At 52.3% G+C, this 23459-nt stretch overlaps 1 protein-coding gene across 19 annotated transcripts in view; it reads left to right on the plus strand.

Moving 5' to 3' along the window:
• Nucleotides 1–23459, plus strand: part of GAS7 (growth arrest specific 7) — a 218138-nt gene that overhangs the window by 148127 nt on the left and 46552 nt on the right. For 9 of the 19 annotated variants that reach the window (XM_014864143.3, XM_044744457.2, XM_070482328.1 and 6 more), the window contains exons 3-4: nucleotides 10501–10581; nucleotides 21475–21560. In XM_014864143.3, the coding sequence (XP_014719629.1) occupies nucleotides 10501–10581; nucleotides 21475–21560 (167 nt within the window). The remainder of the gene's footprint in view (nucleotides 1–10500; nucleotides 10582–21474; nucleotides 21561–23459) is intronic. The other 10 variants (XM_044744450.2, XM_044744441.2, XM_070482334.1 and 7 more) reach the window with 2 other exon arrangements.

The following is a 23459-nucleotide window of genomic DNA, read 5'->3' on the forward strand; positions in this document are numbered from 1 at the left end:
CCTGGAATCACCCCACATTGCTACCATGCGTCCTGCTTTGCCCCTTGCCTGAGCCTGGTCCCCTGGGTTTGTCTCACCCAGGCACCTCCCCGTCAGTGGCTGGTTCCCGTGAGGTCTTACTGTGGACTCTACTAGTTTTTCCCACATCTGGTTAATCACTGAGGCTGCTTATTAACATGCTGACTTCTGGGTTCTAGAATCTTCAGGTGTGAAGTCTGGGAATCTGTATTTTTAACAAGTGGCCCCAATGATCCTGGTGAGTAACCGAGTTTAGGAAACAAGCCTGGAGCTTAGCCAGAACTGCTGTGCTTCGGTTCGGAGGCTGAGTGTCCAGGCTTTGGGTTTGATAAGGTTTCCTTCTCGGTACCTACCTAATTTTCTCAGCCATTGGGTGGGGGTCGTGATGCCTGTGAGCTGGCAGTTGGCTGCCAACACCTGTTGGCTCAATGACAAGACACACTTTCTCCTGCACTGCAGTCAACCCTCATTACCCCTCAAGCCAAGTTCGGGGATCCCCAGTGTATTGCCTGAGGCTGTGCTCTATAAGGAGGCTGCTACAGAGGGATCCTAATGGGATGGAAGGACAGGCTCTTCGAGTTCCAGGCAGGCCACTCCCTCCCTACCCGCCCCCCCCCCCCAGAGTTCCTCCAGCTCCCGGCCCACCTCTTCCAGGCCCTCTGTGCCGGCCAGAGCTAGTCCAGAGCTCGGTTCAGGCCAAAGTCCAAGGGCCAGGCCCTGAAGGGGCCACTGCTGCATCTCATCAGCATCATCAGCCTCTGGACCATCTGTGAAATGGGTGTAAGGGCCCTGCCCCACCTGGATCACAGGCTTGTGTAAGGATCCCATGAGCTGCTGTGAAGTGGGGAGTTGTTTCTCATTAACCAAGGGGCAGCCTACAGCTCAGAAATGCTAAAGACAGCACTCTATCACCCCCTCCCCCAGCACCATAGAGAGAGTCCTTCCTCCCTCTCCCTCTGGGGGATGGGCACTGTGAAGGCGGGAAGAGGAGGAATGAGGCCGGGAGGGGCTTGTGGGCTGGAAGCTGGGAAGCAGAAGGAGTGGGGAGGGTTTTGTTTTATTAATATTATTATTGTGTTTTGAGGGCTTACTCTGTGTCAGAGACTGTGCTGGAAGCTGTATATGCCTCACAGACCGCTCATCCTGGCACCACGAGGTTACTGTGGTGTCATCGCTGCTTTACAGCGAGGAAGCAGACTGAGGATCACAGTCATTCAGTTATGGGGGGGGGGGACCTGGGATTGGAACATCTGTCTGTGTGACACCAGTGCCCGAGCTCTTAGTAACACACCTAGGAGGCCTCAGAGTATTTGAGGGGTGTTTTAAACACCAGGGCCAGGTCTTCGTTCCATTGCTTTCCTTTCTTGTGACAGTGAAGGCCTGGTGTCCCCGAGCTCGCTCTTCCTCAGAGCGTAAGCAGTCTCCTTGCCCAGGGGAGCCCGGGGCCGTCAGGGCTGTGTGCGCGCCTGTGGCTCCTGTACTCTGGGAGTTGGGGGGCATTAGCCACCCCACCTCCCACCCCCGGGCTTGACTCCTGCTGCGCATTTCTCACTGAAGCCCTTGGTCTCCAGGGCTCAGGATCTGTTTGCTGAAGCTCAGGAAGCAGACTCTGGGCCCAGTGGCTGGGGGGATGTCTCTCCAGACTGCGTGACACTGAGGCAGCCTAGGATCGGCAGCCGTCCTGCTGGGCTCGGACCCAGGTGATCCTATGGAGCGCAGTTTGCTGGTGGGGCCAGGGCGGCTGTTTGCCTGGAGCCTTTGTGTCTTTCTATTTGCCCAGGGTCCACCTGCTCTGTCCCTGCTGAGGGGATCCGAGCTGGTGTGGACCGGGTCAAGGGGTAGTTGTGGAAGCCCCACGGGAGGGGAAGGGGGATGAAGCCCAAGCAAGAATCTCTTAGTCAAGCTGTTCTTCCTGGGTGTTACTAGGTCATTTAGGAGTCATCTCTATGCACACGGGGCTGCAAGAGGGAGTCTGGTTCCTGAGCTGGGGGCAGGGGAGACCCCCTTTCTCTGACCCTGCTTGAGTGAGACGTCCTGGAGAGCTCACGTCTTGGCTCTTGGCGGTAGAGACGGTGCTGCTAGTGCTGACTACAGAGTTGCAGAGGCTCTTGGATGGCTCGTGCCCCACTCAACCCACGTTCCCCAGCTCCTGCGGCTCCTCTGGAGGGGGTTCAGGAAGAGCCCACCTTGTCTGGCCTCTGGAGGCCTGACAGGCTGGATGGGGAGAGGCAGCATTCACAAATGACCCATTTAGGGTTCCAGGCGTGCTGAGGGCGTATGGTGGCTCAGTACAGGAAGCCTGCTCGGAGGCAGGTCCCAGCACAGCAGCGGCCATTCGATCATATCACTTCTCTGCTCAGAGCCCTGCAGTGGCTGTCCCTCCATTCAGAACAGAAGCCACTGTCCTTACAGTGATCTTTCAGACCCTGGAGCCGTGATCCTCAGAGCTGAGCATGCATGAAAATCACCTGGAAGGTGTGTTAAAACCCAGATGCTGCGCTCACCCCTAGGGTTTCTGATTCAGAAACGTGGGTGGGGCCTAAGAATTTGCATTTCTAACAAATTTCCCAGGTGATGCTGATGCTGCTGTTCCGGGGACCCCACTTTGAGAACCACAGCCCAAGATGATCCACTTTGGTCCCTGTTACCTCTGACCTTTTCTTCATCTGCTCTCCTGCATACATCCTCTTTAGCCACACCATCCTCCTTGCTGCCCCTTGAAGCTGACTGACATGTTCCTACCTCAGAGACTTTTTTACCTTCAGATGTGTTCCTGGCTTGTTTACCTTCAGATATGTTCCCTCAGATATGTGCCTGGCCTGCTCCTTCACTTCTGGGGTAGCCAGCTTCCAAGACGGCCCCCAAGGTGCCCACCTCCTGGTGCTCCCACCCCTGTGAGCCCCTCCCACGTTCTAGCAGGGTTGGTCTGTGTGACCTGTAGAATCTGAGGCTAGGCTATAGAAGGTATCATGGCTTCTGCCTGCTCTCTCGGCTTGCTTGCTCTGGGAGGGGGTTAGCTGTCATGGTGTGAGCAGCGCCATGGCTTCGGCTGGCATCTACGGGAGGGAGCCATCTTGGAAGTGGCTCCTCCCGCCCCAGTCAAGCCTTTAGGCAGTGCAGCTCCAGCTGACGTACTGACTGACTCATAGGAGAGCCTGAGCCAGGACCACCTGGCTAAGTCACCCCCCGATTCCCGGCCCACTGGAACCAGATGACGTAATCAATGCCTGTTGATGTAAGCAGCTAAGTTTGGGGTAATTTGTGATGCAGCAATAGATACTGAACAATAAATGTGCCTTTCTCAGTGAGGCCTGCCTTAGCCACTCTACTAAAATCACATACCTTTGTAACATACTTTTTATCCCCCTTTTCTGCTTTATTCTCTTTAGCACGCCCCACCGTCTAACCTGATGTGCTTTAGTTATTTATCACCTGTCTCCTGGCGTGACTTCTGCCCTCTACCGCCATTAGAAAAGTTTTAAGTTTTCATTCATGGAAAACTTTATATATTGATATTCAAAAATAGAATAGCATTGTGACTACTAGAATGGGAACTGAAGGAGGAAGGAGTTTAACCTGTTTATTCCCTGTATCTCCTCAGTGCCCAGCACACTGCCAGACACACAGTAGGCCCTCAAATATAACAATAATATATATATAATATATATGTTAACATTATATCCAGTAATATAATTTGTTAAATATTTATCATATATTTATATATATTTATACATTTTTATGTATCATATATTTATATGATAAATATTTCTAATATTTTAAATATTTATTAAACTAATATGATAATATTAATTTTGAGGCTGGTTCTCAAGTGGAGAGTGGTGTGTGGGTTACAACAGCAGTGTTTCCTGCAGCTCCCAGAGCCCAGCACGGAGCTCAGAGGCATTGGTGTGTCCGGCCATGGTAGTCTTTGCTGTCAGACTGAGTCCCAGCTCTGCCACTTCTCACCAGGCCTCGGTTTCTTACATTAAAAAGATGGAAAAGAGGGCACCCATTTCATAGGTATTTTGCAACCGCTGAAGGAGATACCCACTGTGGAGGTGGGCCAGGCACAAATGGATGTTCAGAGAAGTTTCTTTCCTGCTGAGAGTCCATAAGGAGATTTCACTGAATTTTGAGGAGTTAAGAATGCCCTGGGTGTCATCCTGAGTGACAGTCAGACCCCTACCTGGAAGGTGATTGAAAAGCCAGGGCCCAAGAAACACTGGTATGCAGGAGGGGCCCAGAGCCTCTGCTGCTGGGTCCCGAGGGAGAGCCGCGCAGGCACCCGGTGCCAGCCTGCCCCGCGGCTTGCTGCTGCTGGGTGCTGAGCAGGCCACCCGCCACTGAGACCGGGGCAGGCTCCTGGGATTCTCCCGGCCTCGCCTCCCTGGCGGGTGTGGAGGACACGGCCACCAAGGAGCGCAGGCGGCCCGGTGACAAACTGTCTGTCAAGGAAAACCTGAGCACAGCCCAGCCGACCCTCCTGGCAAGGAAAACTGGTTCCAGGAGAGAAGCCACAGTTGGGGCCACCGCCAAACAAGGGGAAGGAAGAGACAAGAGGCGGGGGAGGAGAGAAAGTGGGAAGCAGAGAGAGTGAACCTACAGCCAAAGAGGAGGGGGTTGCAGGCATGTCTCTTGAGCCAGGATGAGAAAGCCCGATTCCTCCTGGGCTGTTACCTGTGGTCATTTCACCCGATAGCCACTGGGGGCAGTAGAGAGCACGACCAAGAGAACTAACCAATCACGAGTGGGATCCACGGCGGGGGGGGGGGGGGGGGGGGCGGTAGGGAAGAATGGGGGTCGGGTTGGGGCGCAGAGGGGGTGGTGTTGGAGGGGGAGAAGATGGGCGTGGCTTACTGATCGGCCCAGGGCCGGTCACTTTGACCAGAGGCCTAGGTCCACGGGCTCACTGTGGGCTTCCTACTGGAAGCCAATACCGCTAATGCAAGCAGGATGTAGTCTTAACAAGGAGAAATGAAGTCCAGAAGTGACTTTAAATTTCATAACTCCTGCTGGCTTACTGTTTTCTTTATTAATTATGATGATGATGATTATTTTAAGGAAAAGGCATCTGTGCTCAGATTTACTTAGCTTTCCACCTTTCAACTGTACCCTCTTTAAAACTTTATTCTCCGGGAGTCGGGGGCCAGCCGCTGTAATCCACTGGTGGGGAAATTGAAATTCCTGGCTCGCAGCATTCATGACCAGAATAGCAGCCTCCCTTGGGCCGGTTTGACCCACGGTCAGTTCATTTGTGTGTTTCTGGCTCCCCTGGTTTCAGCGGAAGAGGTCTGAATCGAGTTAGAGCTGCCTTTAGGAAAAAATGTGTTTCTCGTGAATAGGGTTGGATGGCTTTCCAAGAGCAGGTCTCACTTCTTCCACTCTGACCTCACTGTCCCCACAGGGCCTTTGGGGCCCGCATGGCAGCGACTCTGTTCGTAGGAGTCTGTGTGCTCACTTGCAATGACCTAGGACCCCAGGGACGGAACCCCAGAGAATGCAAAAGGGCCTCGGTCAGGGTACCTTGGGCCCTGAGCTGCCGCTTCAGTTTGCTTTGGCTTAGTCAGGGCGCCTGGTGTGCTATAAATAGATTAGGGAGTCTTTCATTGGAGAAGACCTGGGAATGACTTCCTCCCAGTGGGTGGTATGGTTATTTGGGGTGATTTTCCCTGCTGCTGGTGAGGTCACCCAGCCAGAACCCTGGGGGCTTTCTCCAGATGTCCACCCGGCCTGGCCTGGCCCCAGTCCTGCCCCATGCTCACAGTGGCTTTGTGTTTTGGGTCAGACAGAGCTGGCCAAGACTAGGCGGTGGGCTGGGCTCAATCCTTCTGGCGTCTGCACTGTCCCTGATGGAGCCCTGGCGGAGGCTGGATGGGGAGTTGCACGCGGTACTTATGGGGAGAAGGGACTGCAGCTGCTGGTGAGTGACCCTGGCCAGCGAGTGCAGGATGGGGGGGCCTTCCATCAGGACCCTGCATCTACAGCAGGGTTCTGACTGTAGGTCAGCATCTCTCTGTGATTTCAGAGCCTCTTCCCACAGTCCCCTGGGCTACCTGATGCCATACTGGCCCCTCTATTCTGTATTAGAATTCCCAGTGGAGAGGCGAATGGACCCCTAGGGGCATCTACTCCCTGCTCTGTGCTCTCAGCACATTCCCATTAGGTGCCCGTGGACGCTGCTGCCGTGGTTCCCTTCCTGGAGAGCTCCAGGCCAGGGAAGGAGGAAGCGGGTGCAGTAGCTTCTCTGCTCAGTAGTAGTCTTCACTGTGGCCTCTGCTTTGTGCCCCCATGCATGGTGGTGTCCTGCGGGTGGCAGCACACAGGAATGGTTGAACGGGTGAGTGGACGGGAAGACAAGTCTGTGCGTGAATTGGGAGCCCCTGCTATCGCCAGGAGATAAGGTGGCAGAGTCCTCTCATCTGCTACAGGGTTTCCTTTTTTTTTTTTTTTTTAAACGAGAGCAAGTTCACACTTTTATTTACAGTCATGCATTGCTTAACGACCAGGTTACATTTTGGGAAATACATTGTTAGGCGATTTCGTCATTGTACGCATATCATACTTACACACTATGATTTGTAATCTAGACAGTCCAGCTAGATTACCTGCACACCTAGGCTCTATGATACTAACTTTATGGGACCACGGTTGTATATGCAGTTAATTATTGACCAAGATATTGTTATGCAGTGTGTAACTGTATTTACTTTTCAGGAAGTTTAAATCTTTGAGGGGACAGCATCACACAGACTCAGTGGCCTTAGCCGGAAGATTGCTTTGGAGTCTGGCACGAACTGTGCCGCTGTTTCCATGGGCACAGGGTACCTCTCCCCACGTTCCTCTGGTTTGTTCCATTTGCTGCCAGGACTTGCTGTGTTGTTCTTTGTACATATACGGACATCTCTTGCCCAAATAGAATTCAGTTTCACCTTGGGCTTAAACACCTTCAGTTTTAAGAAGAGCTCTGGGCTCCCTCTGGTTCCAAAGACCCCACCTATAGCCAGCTACAACGCCTTGGACCCCGGCCTTCCAGACATGTTTAGAAGTCCTGCTCCCCGCAGACTTCCGCAAGCTGCAAGATGGCGGAAAGAGCTGTAGGGTCTTCTTTTGAAATAAGGTTGGTGGCATCGCCACTGAAGGGATGGAGGCAAAGCACAGTGCAGACAGCTCTCTGGGGACCTTTCCCGCTTTCGGGAGAGTGGGGCTGTCTGTTTATCCCTGGAGAGGGGGAGGGCACATCAGCTGGGAATCTACATGATGCCACCACCGTGTCCATCGTTCCGTTTGCCCGTCTGTCACGTGAGCTGCTGTGTTTGAAAGGGGGAGCTAGCCACAGACTGGGACCTCTGGCGGATGAGGTAGATGTCGAGGTGAAGATCCATGCTGCCTGAGAGGTGGGACGAAGAGCTGATTCCCTGGAAGGAGCTGGACGGAGTGTGTGCGTTGGGGGTGGGGCCCTTAGGTCAGGTCCTCAGACAGACTCATGTGCAGGAGGTTCAAGAAGGGGGTGTGCTCTTGAGAGCAGCATTGCAGCGCAGTCACGAGAAGTCCTGGCCAGCCCCTTCGGGAGCTCTGAGCTGGATGGCCCTTCAGAATTGTTTGACTTGAGGCACGGGAGTTGATAGGCCTTTGTACCCCAACACTGACTAGCCATTGGATGTGTGGCACCCCCTACCCCACCACCCCAGCTACAACCTTGGGCAAAGGAGGGACTCGGCTATGAGCCGCTGCAGCTGGGGACACCTGGGTGGCGCACTACAGCATCTACTCTAGAGAGTTTGGGCATTTGACAACAGAGGAGAGGAGCAATCTGGGAAGGCTGCGTGGTGGAAGAGGCATTCTAGTTGGGACTTGATGAATGACTAAGATTCTAACATCCAGGGATGGTGGGCCCAGGCAGGAGGTGGTGGGGGTGAGTGAACAACTATAACAAAGACGTCTTCCGAGACCAGCAAGTGGAGTTGATGGAGCTGGAGTGACGTCAGTGGGAAGTCCATCTGAACAGACAGACGGGTGCTGTGCTGGAGATGGGTGCTTGCTGAGGGGCTGGGGTGGGCGCTACAAAGTTTGGACTTTATCTTGTGTGCTGTGTTGGAAAAGAGTCAGCAATGGATTTTCACTGGTGAGTGAGCTGCAGAGGACGCGGGGCTCTAGGGCGAGCGGTCTGCTAGCTGTGTGTGGGGAGAGACAGGAGGCAGGAGGACATGGAAAGGAGGAGAGGAAGGGAGTATGGGCCTGGAGGGGGCGCCTCCAGGCCCCAGGCACTGATCAGAGGTGGGTGGTGGGCTGTGGGGAGGAGCTGGTGAAGCTGTGGAGGTTGTCCCTGGAGCTCCAGGGGCCAGGTTGGAGAGGAGAACCTGAACTTGACCCTGTGGGCCTCGGGGCAACACTGTGGCCCCCAGGTGGGGCCGATCCAGCAGGAGGACGGGAGGCCTCTTCAGAAAGGAGACTGAAGTCTGAGGCCGGGAGGCACGTCTGTACTCTGGGGGAGCCCGCCTTGGTTTTTATGAAGGCTGTTTTCTCATGTAATGGCGTCTCCACATCCAGCTGGCCTCTCTGTTTAATTTAACTCCGATGTGGCACCTTCCGGCCATGTGCCCGTGTCACCCAAGCCCTTTACGTGCATTCATCCATTTAATGCCCTTATGACCCTATTTAGGTACCATTTTTATCCCCATTTTACAGTTGAGAAAAAGAAAATACAGGGCTAGGGGAGGTCCAAAGGTCGCTCAGCGTATGGGCAGCCAGGCCCGGAATGCTTTCCCCTGCCCTCGGGCTCCGAGTGGCCGCTGGTGTTCACAGTGGGTTCTCCAAGTCTTGGTGCCCTCAGTGCCAGCGCACGCCCCTCCTCAGGGACGCCTCTGAGCCTGCTCTTCTGGTCGCCCCTCCTGAACGACCCCGCTGCACTCTCGTTCCTCGTCACATCCTCCCTGCTCTTCCCTCACTGACCCTCTGTGCCGTTTTCTCTTAAGACATAAAAGGACCATATTATCACCCAACTCCTGGAGCCGTAAGCTCTTTAAACCCAAACAGTGGGTTTTAAGATTTTAAGACCACTGATCAGAGCCCTGGGGGGCAGGAGCACTGGGACCTAAAAGACCAGTTAGCCCAACCTCTTCATGTTGGATGAAGAATTGGAGGATCAGAGAGGTAGTGTGGCTTGCCCAGGGTTGCACAGCAGACTAGAGGTAGAGCTGAGGCAGAGAGTTGGGACTGAGCAGTCTCTTGACTCCTAATTGAGAGCAGCCATGGAAAGGTTGTACTTTTTTCTGCTTTTAATTTTTAAGACAATTGAATTTTCAGTAATAACATTTTTGATGAAATAATGTCATATCCATATCTTGGGCTAACTTTAAAAATAACTTTATGCTAAAAGCTTGTATGTGGGCATTTGGCATGAATGCAGTGACCGCCTCGGGTAGATGCCATTGTCGATCTCCTTTTACAGAGGAGGAACCAAGACTGCGAGAGGACCATCCCCCTGGCCAAGGTCAGCTGGTGCTAAGAGGCAGAGCGGGGCTTCAGGCCGGCCCTGGACTTGCCGCTGTTCATCGCTCCTAACCACTGAGCTATCTGGCCCCTTTAATGATTTTGCAAAGATATTCACAAAAGTCAGTATGTGGAGGGAATGGCAAATCTGATTTTGTTTTGTTCTAAAGATGTATAAATGCCTAGAGAGCAAATCCACGTAGATCCCACAGTGTTGAGAGCCGTGACCTCGCGCTGTAGGATTAGGAGTGAGATGCTTTTCTTTTATGGTTTTCTACACCATCAAGTTGTATATAGTGAGAAAGCATTATTTTTATCACCAGGTAGTTTCCTGAGCGGTCTCTGCTGGTGGCGGTGAAGTGGCAGTGTTCGTGGTGATGATATAGCTGTGGTGTTAGCTTTATTTCTGGCTGGACCGTGTAGCTGGGCATCGGAGGAGGAAGAAGTGGCCGATCAGATGCGGCAGTTGTAATTCAGACAAGACGCAGGGCTGTGGAACCCCAGGAAGGACTTTGGAAATCACCCCTGTTTGACAGAGGACCACGTCTGTGCAGACGTCTGGGCCGGGCTCCTTCCACTGGGCTTTGGAGTTTCAGGGGACAGTGGGCATTCGGGGAGAAATGCCCACTTGGTAGCTAGGGTTCCAGGACTAGAGACAGAGGTGGAGGTGCGTGCATTAGCAGCCTTGGGGGATAAGAGAGGGACTTTTGGTATGTTTTAGAGGATCCCAGCCGGAAGGCAAGCTCCTTCTGGTCCCAGCTGCCTGGAGAAGGGTCCCCAGCAGAGAGAAGGCCCTGTCGTCACGAGAGGCAGGAAGGGAGTTGGGTGTGGGAACAGAAAGCAGGCTCCCACGTGCGTCCCGGGGTTGGGGAGGGAGGACCGGCCAAGTCTCTGTTTTTCCCAGCTTTGACCATCTAGTTCTGCTCTGTGGCACTCGGAGCTTCTGCCCTATGAAATTCTCAAAGCAGCTGTGTTTTTTCTTTCTTTGACCAGAGACCACCTGGGAGCGTCCCGGCAGTTCTCCTGGGATTCCGGCCAGCCCCGGCCCTCACAGGAGCTCTCTGCCTCCGACAGGTACTGTCCACTCACTACTTTGGGGCATCGGGGAGGGGCCACACACCCACCTTCGTTGGAAAGGCGGGGACTCTGGATCCCGGAGTCTGAAACCTGGCTGGGGACCTACGGGCCAGACCCAGACAGGGGTCCCATGGCCTGTTGCCACGCAGGATGGTGGCCGTCTGGCAGTGCCAGCAGCAGTGCTGGCGGACTCACCCTCACCCCCGCCGCTCAGGTGGTCAGGGAGGTGAGGCAGCTGGGTGAGGTGAGGTGCAGGGCTCTGCCCGGCCTGCCAGTGCAGGGACCCCCAGTGGGGGCAGAACCGCTCCACACGGTTCCCAGAGGCATCGAGGAGTAGAACTTTAAGGAGGCAGGTTTTTGCAGGGCAATTTTCAAACAGAACATTCTGAAAGGGAAGTGAGAGTTCTTGGGAGGAGATGAGTTCTCTGTCTGCAAAGGTAATCAAGTGCAGGGGATCAAGGTATATTTTCTTGTCATAGGTGGGAGGTTGGTTACTCTCAGGAGATGTCTAGTTCTGAGATCCCAGGAGGCAGATTGCAGGACACGCCAGCAGGGAGAACAGCTTCTGACTTCTCGTGGTTTAGGCCTTGATTTAAATGTCACATCCTCCGGGAAGCCTTCCCTGACCACTCAATTTAGAGCCCTTGCTCATGACTCTGGATGCCACCAGCGTGCCGTTTCATTGCCCTCAGAGTACTTCTTCCTGTGGGTTGTTGCTCTCCCACACTGGACTCTCAGCTCCCTGAGGGTGGGGACTGTCCCTTTCCTTTGGAATCCTTGTGGAATCCTCAGTCCCCAAACAGAACCTGGACTCCACGTTGAGTGAATTCACAGATGTCTCCACGATCAGATGGTGCGTGAGCCCCGTTTGTTGGTTTTCCACTTAAGGTGTCAACCTGGAGGGCAAGCCTGGAAGTTGGGGTTGCATCCCAGAATTTAGACATTTATAGCTTTGAAAATGTGGCAGATGGTTGTAGCTGGACAGAGTGGGGTGGGGCAGCAACAGCATCCTCAGCTCACGGGGAGGAGAAAGGAGGGTGGGGAGAGCCTCCGTGACCATCGTGGACACGTGTTTACCTAACACCTCACAGGTCACCAGGGGAAGAGCTAAAGACGGTCACAGGACCCTCGAACCCTGGTTCTGGGGGAGGGCGGGGGACACAGAGAGACTGGGCCAGACCCCCACCTTTTGTTGTGGGGAGTCTTTACATTGTCTGCCATGGATGCATTCAGAAATCAAAGTACGGTCAAAGTATGTTATTTAGGGATATGAAAGCTGCCAGCTGAAGAACTCAGAACCGCAAAGGTGGGAAAACAGACCTGGAGGATCAGCTGAGCTGTGGGAGACGGCGTGGGTGGGTGCTTCCTACTGAAAGTTCTTCTAGGCTTCTAAAATGTTCTTATTTATGTTTTATTTTTTTTTGGTGAGGATGATTGGCCCTGAGCTAACATCTGTGCCAGTATTCCTCTATTTTGTTTGTGGGTCTCTGCCACAGCATGTCCACTGACGAGTGGTGTGGTTCTGCCCCCAGGAACTGAACCCTGGCTGCTGAAGCAGAGCACACCGAACTTAACCACCCGGCCACGGGACTGGCTCTATATTGTATTTTCTTAGTTAAATTTTTTAAAGAAGAAGGAGCGGCTGAGGGCCAGGGTAGTGGGGCATTTATTCCTGGTTTCCAGGAATGGGGTGAGTGCTCCACGCTCAGACCGAGTCCCCAGACTTGGGCCCATCCAGCCTCCCTAGCTGCCGTGTGACATTGGGCAGTGCCGGGCACGCTGCCTTGCCTTTCGTTGTTGTTCTTGTGCTTTTTCACAATAGAAAGACCAGCGTGCATGATGTGAGGCGGTCCTGTACCCGGGCTGGCTCTAGCTGTCTTTTCCGGCCAGAGTGGTCCCCAGAGCAGGACGGGGCAGCAGCTCGGTCAGGGGGAGGCTTGGGTGTATGGAGGTGACAGGTGAACAGCTGCACCTGCTGCCTGGGCTGATCAGAGGACTTGCCCTTTGAGCCAGTGGGGTCACCTCTCCAAAGCCAGCTCTCCCTGGCGCCGTCCCCAGCAGCATCCTGTCCCCTCTCCACTGTTTGTGGGGGGCCATCCCCCAGAGGAGGGATGGGAGGAGCTGGCTCAGGCCCCCTGGCCCAGAGGGCTTGGTGTGACAGATTCCTGCCTTCAACAAGTACAGCAAGAGGCCTGTCCACCCAGCGCTGAGCTGGGCTGGGGCTCGGAGGGGGCCGAGACCAGCGGAGGGGGTCAGAGCCGTGATGGGCACAGCCAAGGCATTAGACAGAGTGTGTGGACCCTGACTTTCCCTCCTCTGCCCCCACCGCAGGGGCCCAGGGCACCAGTGTCCCACATCCATGGGCTCCTAGGTCTGTCAAGATGTCTGCCAAAAAGGGCTCCATGGTCAAATGCAGCTGGACCCCCTGCCTCCTCCGTTCCCCTTTGAGATTCTGGATGTACATCAGCCTTCCAGAGGCTCAGAGGGGGCTGCCGTGAAGACACCTGTTGACTCGGAGCTGCCACCCTTCCGCTGGTCTGCTGTGTACACACGTGCTCGTTATGCTGCCTGGCTGCAGTTGCAGAGGCCCTTAGCTCTGGGTGATTCTCCTACTAGGGGACATTGGGCCAAGTATGGAGACATTGTTGGCTGTCACATTCCAGGGAGGTGCTCCTGGTGTCTGGTGAGTGGAGGCCCGGGATGCTGCTCACTGTCCTACGGTGCACAGCACAGCCCACCCCACAAAGACCGTCCAGCCCGAGTGTCAGTGGCGCTGGGTGGAGAAACTCAGAACATCAGGTCAGTACTGTTCTGGGGGCCACTGGACGGCCAACCTGGCTCGTCAAAATGAGAAGCAGCAGCAAAACACGCAGGACCCTGGCTCTTTGATTCTAAGACCCGCCTTTTGTTTTCGCCCACATTTTTAATATCTTGGAAATTAGGTGCATCCTATAATCAATGGTGTACCCTAGTTTAATTGGAAGCATCTGTTTTTCTTTCTTAGTGGTACTTGAAATAAGGGTGCCTCTACTAGCCAGTGACGTCTTGGATTTGAGAAATTGCGGCTCGTTGGCCTGGGGCCTTGGGCGCACTGCTTCTGGCCTCACTTTGCCCGCCTACCAGTTGAGGGCTGGGAGGAGGACCGCACCGAGTCCTGTCCAGTCTCTGTGGTTTGTGGTTCACGATGCCCTCCATCCTGGGGCATGAATGTGCGTCAACAGCCCATCCGCACCCTGGGATGGAAGGGAAGAGAACCCACCAGGGAGGCTATTGCATCTGGGATGTTCTGACATCTTCCTTTCTAGTTTTTTAATTAGATCTCATACCTGAAGAAGAAAATAGCAGCCACATTGGTATTTCTTTCTGCCGGGGGCGCTGGATTTTTCCCAGCCCTGCTCTCATTCGCTTTTACAGGCAGCTTTCAGGACGTGGGGTTCTATTACAGGGAGAGGACTAGACTCAGTGAGGACGTGAGGTTGCTTCAGATCTTGGCAGTCCCCAGCCTCACGCTCCAGGGTTGTTGACTGCTCTCCTGGAGACCACTCAGGCCCTGGATCTCAGCCCCTTTTGTTCAGCTCGTGCTCCTGCAAAGCAGGAGAGATGGAGTTTCAAACCTTTCATTCAAGAAATATGCCAGAGGTTGCTCTTGGTAGAGGGGGTACAGCCATAGACAGGCCAGACCTGTGGTCCCTGCTCCCAGGAACCTACATTCTAGTGGGGGAGTTGGACAAACAAGAAAACATGAAGTATGTCAGATATACCTTGCATGTTCTAACGCAAGGGATTAAAGTAGGGCAGTGTGACAGAGAGCGTGACAGGGGAGTCAGGGATGGCCTGAGTGAGGAAGTGACATTTAGGTCAGGCTTTAATGAAAGTAAGAAAACGGATATGTATGTGGGGTGGTGATGTAGGTTTCTAGGCCAGGAAGCAGCTAGTGCAAAGACCCTGGGGCAGGAGTGACCTTGGCATATTTGAGACCACAAAGCAGGCCCTTGTGGCTGTAGGGTGGGGCACAAGGGGGAGAGTGGTAGGTGATGGGTGGTTGGAGGGGGCGGTCAGCTGGGGTGGAACCTGTCCAGCTCCCCAGTCCGGAGGCAGGTCTTGAGGTTTCATTCTGAGCGTGATGGTTGGAGCTGGGGGTTAGAGCAAAATGCAGTGGAGGTGTCTTGTCCTCCTGATAACTCCTTGAAGCAACCAGGTGGCACTTGGCTCTGTTGACTGCTGTCGGTTAGCAGTGGTGGGGGTTGGGGGGGAGTTACCTCCGAGAGGGCCCGGGGTGTGGGCGAGGGCAGTGTGGAAAACTCAGCCACGTTCATTGACCACAAACATTGCATGTGGTCACTCCTTGAAGAACATGGAAGGACCACAGCTTAACCCAGCCAAGCCCAGGCAGGGGCGAGGAAGGCCCTGGGGCTCAGTTTTACTTTCGTGTTGTCGCTCCTTGAGCTCTGGGAGAGGGTGTGAAGGGCCACCACGGTCAGGACTGGCTCTTTCTTCTTAATGCAGGTTTGTGGGATTCCAGAGGCCCAGCAGCCAGGTCACCAGCTGGGGAGAGAGTTCTGGAAATACGCCCAGGGTCCCGCCTAAATTGGACATTGGGTGCCTATTGGGGTCAGCACTGGGCCAGGGGACTTTTCCTGTGTGGCTCCCTCTGATGTCACCAGAGTTAGGGGAGCATGTGCATTTGACAGCTTTACCAGAGGCGTTTAATGCTGGGCTTTCTGGGGGAGGACCCTGTAAGTAAAGTTCAAACGTGAACAGAATACCTGAGGCTCTATTCGGCGACTGTGGCAAATATTGACAATCATCTTTGGGCTGGTTTAATATGCAGGGTGGAAGTAATGACTTAGAGAAACAGAAATAGTATCAGTGAGACGGCAAGAAAATGTGAGTGAAAAATGAGGTTCTGGGCGTGTCGGGTATGAGTCATGGGGTAGAATGAATGACAGTGTGTTTATTTATATTTACGTCCCTTCCCAGTACAGAGCAGTGCTGTCCTGTAGAGTTTTCTGTGATAATGGAAGTGTTCTGTATCTACACTCTCTCTAATACAGTAGCCTCTAGCCACACGTGGCCAATGAGTTCTCGAAATGTGTCTAGTGTACCTGAAGAACTGAGTTTTTAATTTAACTTAATTTAACAATTTTTTTTATTTTGGGGCAATTTTAGGTTTGCAGAAAAATTGTAAAGACAATGCAGAGTTTGGCTGTACTCTTTACTCAGTTTCCCCTGATGTTAATGTCTCACGTAACCCTGATTCATTTGTTCGAACTAAGAAATTCATGTTGTACATTATCATTCACTAAACTAGATTTTGTTCAATTTCACCAATTTTTCCAGTATTGCCCTTTTTCTGTTCCAGGATCCAGTCCTGGATACCATATTGCGTTTAGATTTTATTTAACTTGTCAGAATTTAAGTAGGCAGCTGTGACTAGCGGCTCCCCCGTGAGACGGGGCAGGCAGCTGTAGAGAGCGAACTCTGGCCGAGCAGTGAGCTTGCATTTGTGTTTCTCTTGGGGATGGAGGAAATCTCCCTTTTACTGCATTACCCTGGCTCGGGGAGGGTGTCAGGGAAGCTGGGTGCAGGCTCTGGCTTTGCCATGCTTGGAGAAGCAGTCTGCCTGCAGGCCTGGGGAGCCAGATCACAGCGGGGTGAGTGAGTTCCGCTGCAGATCAGGGGCGCCTGCCCTCGAGCCTGTGGGGCCAGCCAGGAGTGTGTGCAGACCTCTGTGCGTCCCCTGAGAAAGGGGCTCCAGAACCCAAGGCCTTACCCACGGCCGCACTGTCTTCTCCGGGTCAGGAAACCCTGAAGAGCTGTTCTGCCCCACGAAGGAGCAGCATGGGGCCCTTGCAGAGTTAGCAAGCAGCCAGGCCCAGGGGCCCCGTGGCCCTCCTCTACACCTCGCCTCGGCTTCAGGGAAGGCCCGGGGGCCGGGGGCGGTTTCTGTAGAAGCCTCTGTTCTTGTCAGCTGAGGCCCCAAGGGAACCTCCCCGAGGCCTGTTGAAGCTTTGATGCCCTGGAGAATGGCCCCAGGGTTTCAACCGTTCACACGCACACAGATGAGTGTATTGTGAGTTCTCTTTTGGGGAACACAGTTTACATCTTAACAACCAGGGAGACGCCGGACCAGGAGGTCAGACAGAAATTTCCAGGCTAGAAGGCTGTAATGTAAACCTGCCCCCACAAGCAGACCTGCATAGACGCTGCGTGCTCCCGAGAAGGCGGCTGTGACGATAGGAGAGCACCCTTCCGAGGCCCTCGGGGGGCCTTGCAGGGAGAGGCAGGGGTGTGTCTGCTGTGCCTTCAGAGATGCCGAGCACCAGCCAGCTCTGTCCGGAGTTGGCCGCGGTTTGTTTGACTTCAAAACCTGCCTTCCCGCAGCCACAGCTGTGTTTCCCAAAGTGGATTCCATGGTGTTCCTGCTTTTCTGCCCCAAATGGGTCCTGTGTCCCTAGGCCACACCGCACACAGTTGCCGTGTTTGAGACTCACAGAGCACTTCAACTATTTTTAAAGGCTTCCTGTAAGCAAAGCGGTTTAAATCTGAATGATGGGGGAATTCGTCCCAAATTCGGGATCATAAGATCCCACCCTTTGCCTTCGCTGCTTAACACTTGTGACAAACGTCAGCACAACTGGGGCTGTGTGTCACACGCCTGGGGAAGGTCACATTCTACCCTGTTGAGTGTGTGACGGGAGGGAGGTGGAGGGTTTCAGGAACAAGGCCTCCGGGCTGCCAGATTTCTTAACCTTGAGGGGAAGTTCCTGTGTTCACTCCGGAGAGAAGGGAGATGGCAGAAGTGGGGTGTCCAGGGCTGGTGTTCTTGTCTGGAGGGGTACGTGTACCCTTTGGGGTTCCTAAGGGAACAGGCTCCTGGACAGTGGGCCTTGGGGTCTGGAACTTTTCCGAGGGGGGCTGGAGCTGGGAAGTGAGAGCAGAGCTTCTGGAAAGGTGAATCCTGCGCAGCAGGTGTTGCTGCCTCTACTCTGTTGCTTTGTCTCTCTCGACAGCTCTTTCCGTGATCCATCTTTTCCCTGTTTTATCCGCTCCTCCACCTTCTAAGACCCCCTCCTCCTTTCTAAACAAATATCTGTCCCCTCCTCGCATTAGGCATCTCCCAAGCCGTCTCTTTGTCTGTCTGTCTAACCACCCATGAAGAGGAATGAGATGTGTGCCTGCGTGTGTTTAAATGTGTATTGGACGTTTCTAAAGTTACTACAGAGAGCTTTTTGTTCCCTTTTCTTATCTTAAAAACAGCTGAACTTGGCATTTTATGTTTTTTTTCTTGTATCCACACTGAGTTATGTTTCTTATGGTTATGAGTGATCCTTGACCAATTGTATCTTATTTTTCTCCCCGGGACATGGGAGGCCTCGACAACACCCACTTTGGGCCTGGTCTGCATCTTGCCCCTGGGGACCTGGGAGCCCAGAGGGCAGGAGTGCCTGTCGGGAGCGCTCGCGGGTGTGCCCTGGCGGCCGGGTCTCCGTGGATGGCCTCTCTGACGGTGCCTGGGACTTTTGGAGGAATAGGCAAGACGGGGCGTCCGAGGAGCGCTGCTGCATGGGGAGAGATGGTTGGAGGGAAAATTATTTTTCCTTTCCCAGTAATTGTTTTGACATGAGCGGTAATTAGCCAACAGCTGACAGACCAGAACTGAAGCGAGAACAAGAGAATGGATTAGGGGACAAAGCCCCTGCGTTAGACAGCTCGCAGCTGCCCTCAGCGTGGCGGGCTGAGAGCTGGGGAGGCTGAAAGCAGGAGATAGAGCGTGCTGTATTAAGGGTCACTTCTGAGGTGCCGTGAAGGGACCAAGTCGGGGTCAGAAGGGCAGCCTCTGCCCTCGAGGAATTGGGGGCAACCTCGGTTTACAGGGATCAACACCATCAAAAGTGGCAGCTGATTCCAAAGTGGGGCCTGCTCAGGTGCAAACTTACCTGTCTCCTTGTTGGAGTCAAACTTCACTGGGGTCCGTTTTTGTTGGTGGTGGTAGACTTGAGACCAGGGTGACGCTGGCTTTGTGTTACAAACTGGGAACCTTACCTGTGTCCCCGTGCTCTGGTGCACTTCGCGCCTGGGTATATCTTTGTTGAGAGTTTGAACGACTTTGCCTATATAACCGTCTGGGTCCAGTGCCTTTTGGAGGGAGGTCATTTTTTCAAAGGTTTCACTCGTTTTGGTGTTTCTAGTATCCTTTGAACCTATTTGATAACTTAAATCTTATGAAAGGTTTTGCATTTATTAGCATTAAAAAAATCGGTGTTGTGCTTATGTTTTCTTTCTAATTCTCAATACTGAGCATTTGTGCTTGTCTCAGTCTCAAATTAGCCTGATCTGTGTTTTTATTGTTGTGATCAACCCCCCCTCCCCCAAACACACACAGAGAACCAGCCAGGGTTGCTGAGATTATCCTGCCTGCTAACTCATTAATTCCTATTGCCATATTTATATCCCTTTCTTGTGTTTTCCTTTCATTTATTTTATTGGCTTAAATTTTTTTTTTAATTCTAAAGTCAAATGTTTAGTCCATTTATTTTTACTCCCTTGGCTTTGATAGTGAAATAATTAAGGCTATGAATTTTCCTTCAACTATATAATTCAGGCCTTATCCAATTGTTTTGATATGTTTTTCCTCATTATTTTGTAAATATTGTGTGATTATGGTTTTCAATTCTTCGACCAGAGATTGAGGGCATTTTCTTAAATTTCCAAATGTTTGGGAGTTGGGGCAATGGGGACCTTGTATATTTGATCTTTCATTATTAATATCTACTTTTATTGCTTTCTGGTCAAAGAATGTAGCTTGTGTTATTTATGTCTTTTGCAATTTATTGATATTTTATTGTGGCTTAAATATGCCCAACTTTTTCTTTTTTTTTTTTTTAATGTTCCGTGGCTTCTTGGCAAAAGATATCATCATTGTTTGTAGGATATGATGTTTAATACATTTAGTTCAATCATCCTTTTAAATTAAATTACTGAGATAGTCCACATCCTCAGTTTTGTCCAGCAATCAGCTGTGGACTGAAAGCAGCGCCTTAAGGTTTCCTCCTGCCGTCTTTAGATTCTCCAGCATTTGTGTTGTATCCATTGCAGTGCTATGCCACTTGATAAGTAAAATTTCTCGAATGTTATGCCTTCATTGTGAGTGCTATTTATCATCAGTCTGATTTCCTTCCTGGCATATCTACATTCTCCTCAGCCCCCTCAGCATTCTCCGATGCTCTTGGAATGTTGGTCCCCCCTCTTTAGCTAGAAGACATGTGGATAGTATCTGCATTTGATCAGCTGCCTGGGGGGTGTGAGTATAGACCAGGACTGTGGCTGGCCACATGGGGTTAATTTGTTGTTTCTAGCTGCTTCCTCAAGCCACTGCACTGGGGGCCAGCTCTGTGCCTCGGTTCCTGTTGTCTTAGTGTTATCTGTGCCCACCCTTCTTCTGGAGCACTGGGCCAACCCCGAAGATCAGGGAGAAGCTGAGCTGCCCGCAGGAACCTGTGGAGTGTGGTTCTGCTTGCAGGTGGCCCTGGATTTTTTGCTGCAAGTGGTGGAGAATGAGGGACATCCCCAGCATGAAAAGGGTTCTACATGGGGTGGCCTTCATCACTCCATTGCTTGTCTCCAGCACTTTCCACTCCAGATGAGTAGGTTTTAGTGACTTTGAGGCATGCTCTCCTTCGCTGCCTGCCACACTGCAGAGCTCTCTCAACAAGAGCCATGAGTGGGACATCAATTTGCGTCTTGCTCCAGCCCGACCTGCATGGTATATATGTTGCAGCCATCCCTCCAAGCCTGGGGCACGAGGAAGACAGCCTTCCCAATCTCCGGAGATCGTGCAGGCATAGGGTTCAAGGTGACCGGATTCAGGAACAGAGTAGTGACCTTCCTTCTCTCCATCCGTCCCCTCTGTTGTCATGCAGTACTTTCTAATTTACAGATCCTTTTTGTAAGTGTTGTCTTGTTTGATTTTGGAGACTAGGTAGAATCATCCCCATTTTACAGGTATAGAAGCTGAGGCTCAGTGAGGAGGCACGTAGGCTCCCGAAGTTCACATAGCTGTGTCCGTGAGCGGGCAGCACCACCTCTGGGGACTGAGTCTGCATGGGCCACCGTGTGTATCTGTGATGTCAGGAGCATGCAGCGGTGCTGGGGGCTTCAAATTGGCCACGATGGGAGTATTTATGCCACAGAAATTGGCAAATGCTACAAACCAGGGCTCCTCCATCCCTGCCACGGAAAGCAGGCTTATCGGCACACCTGAGGAGCATGAGTGAGGGTCATAAAGATGGAATTTCAGAGCCTTGAATTTTTTTTTTTTTAACTTTAGAAAAAACTATGACTCAAGAAGGATATCATCTGACCACTTGGCTATTAATTGGCAAAGGCAAATTTCGTGGAAACCAGTAAAACCAGTCCTCTTTCCATTATACCCACATAGGGTGAGGGTGGAGAAGGCCCTCAGAGAGAAGGTGCTCCAGAGGAATTGCAGGAAGGCGGTGGCGGGGCCTGCTGACTCTAGAGAGACTGGACCCTTGACCAGCCCCGGTGACTACAGCTGATGCGGCATTTTTGGCCCTGGCCGTTGGGCTGTAGTGACCTCGCCTCCTATGAAGCACATTTCTTTTCCTCTCTGGTTCAAAAAGCAACTTGGTCCCCCATGAGTTCAATAACTAGGTTCTGGGGATTAGAGAGATGTTCTCAACCCCTTTCCAGCTCTGCAGATACTGGTAAGATCCCAAGAGGTGCTCCCAGCCTTGCAAGACCTCTCAGAGGCAGGCCCTGAGGTGGGAGAAGGGGCTGTGTGTGCAGAAAGTTGGAGGTCCCCAGCGCCACCCCCCCCCCCCCCACGGCCACTGTGGCATCTGAGCAGTGTTTCTGTCCCCGCAGTGAATGGATACCACGCATCAGGGACCCCAGCGCACCCTCCCGAGACTGCCCACATGAGTGTCCGAAAATCCACCGGTGATTCCCAGGTAAGGGGTCCTGTTACGGGAGGTAGGGGGAGCTGTGTATGCAGGCCCAAGGAGAGGGGTCATTAAGACAAGGACATGACGGGAGTCCAGGTGGCTACAGCCCAGTTCTGCCCTGAGTAGAAAGTGCTTGGTATATCTGGGCCATTCCAGTGTACTGTGACTGGGGGAGGGGGCAGTTGTCACTTGTTGATTTCTCCAGAAGTCGAGGGCAGTTTGGAGTGGCTCATGGTGGTAGGATAGGAACTGTTGCTGGAGCAGGGGGCTTCATCCTGCTGTCTGGATTCCTGAGACGTCGAGTCCAGATCTTCCATCACTTTAGGAATATGGATGCAATGGGCCATTTTCCTTTTCTACGTGCCCCTCCCCCACCCCAGACTTCACCCAGGGTGGCATTTTGTAAAATGTTTTACCATATTTAATAATCTAGCATAGAGGCAGTGACAGGACGGGAAGAAATGGGAGTATGTTTTAAGATTCCCAGTCTGCTTTTGCATTTGTCATCTCAGCTGACGCTTGTGCAAACGCCTGCGGTATGTGTCAGTACTGGTGTTACAGGTGAGGTCACTGAGCCTCAGACTGGTTGAGTGGCTTGTGCAGGTTGACCTGATTACTAAGTGGTCAGACTGGCCCTTGATGACAAGCCCTGTGGTTCTAAGTTGCGTTAAACTTCGTCTAAAAAACTAAAGACTAGTCTTATTTATAGTCTACCCATAGACTATCAAGAAGATGTTCTTGATGAAGCCTCGAAATTCTGCCAACCTCTTTCAGGAATTAAAATGCCAGGCTCCAAGGGTGGTGGTGATGATGATGCTGTTGCTGATAACAATAGTTGCTTGTCACCAACAACGGTGGGCACTCCGGTGCCAGTCACTGCAAGAATACCTTGCGATATGTTACTACAGTTACTGCAGGCTATAATGTGACACTTAGCTTTAAGTGCAGCTTAAGAGTGTTAATTTTCGGAAATGTAATTAACTTGTTCTCTTAGGAGGCTGAATGTTGGGCTCAGGTTCAGGTCAGTTAAAACTCTGGGAAAGAATTTGGATGTCTGAGTGGGCCAAGCCTTCTTACCTCTGAATTCCTTGAGCCTCTGGTTAAAATGCAGCTTCTGATTCAGGAGGTTTAGGGAGGGGCTGGAGGTTGTGTGTTTCCAGCCAGCCCCCAGGTAATACAAGTGCCGCTGGTCGGGGACCCCAGGGACCACACTTGAGCCTCGAGGCTCCAGGCATTGTCAGTAGTGCACAGCATGTGTGTGTCCTCTTCACGCCCCAGCTCGTGGCACACGTCGCTGCCCTGGCCTTGCGTGTTTCCTGCTGAGCCCCAAGTAGCCTTCTCAACACAGCCGCTCTCAGTCTGTTTGATTTGCCATCTGACTAGGGGTGTTTTTTTGAAGAGGTCAGCTGAAGTTCTGCTGTGATATAACGTAACTGAAAAAGCTGGTGCTACCCTAGGTATTGTCAGGAAGAATATTGGACCCCCTCCCCGCCCCCAATCATTTTTCTTTCCTTTCCTAATAGAACATGGTTCCCCCCACCCCGAAATATTGTGTAGTTGTTACACAACCATTTAAAACAAAATGTATACTGATGCAACCTTCTCAGAAGCCAGTTTGTGTGTACTCTAAGCCTTTGACCCAGGAATTTCCCTACTAGCCTCTGGTCTTGGAATATGTTCAGGGATCCTGATTTATGTGTGAAGCTATTGTTCAAGTATTATTTACAGCACAGTGGCATGGGACCCAACCTAACCGTCCAGCAATAGGGGATGGGCAAAATGGACTTTGGCACTGACCGTCCGTCCAGCCAATGATATCATGCAGCCATTAAAAAGCTGCCTTCTGAGGAAAATTTAATGACTTGGGAAAATGTTCATAACATAATATCGAGTGGGAAAAGCAGA

The sequence above is a fragment of the Equus asinus genome, chromosome 13, assembly GCF_041296235.1.
Source record: "Equus asinus isolate D_3611 breed Donkey chromosome 13, EquAss-T2T_v2, whole genome shotgun sequence".
Classification (NCBI taxonomy): Eukaryota; Metazoa; Chordata; class Mammalia; order Perissodactyla; family Equidae; genus Equus; species Equus asinus.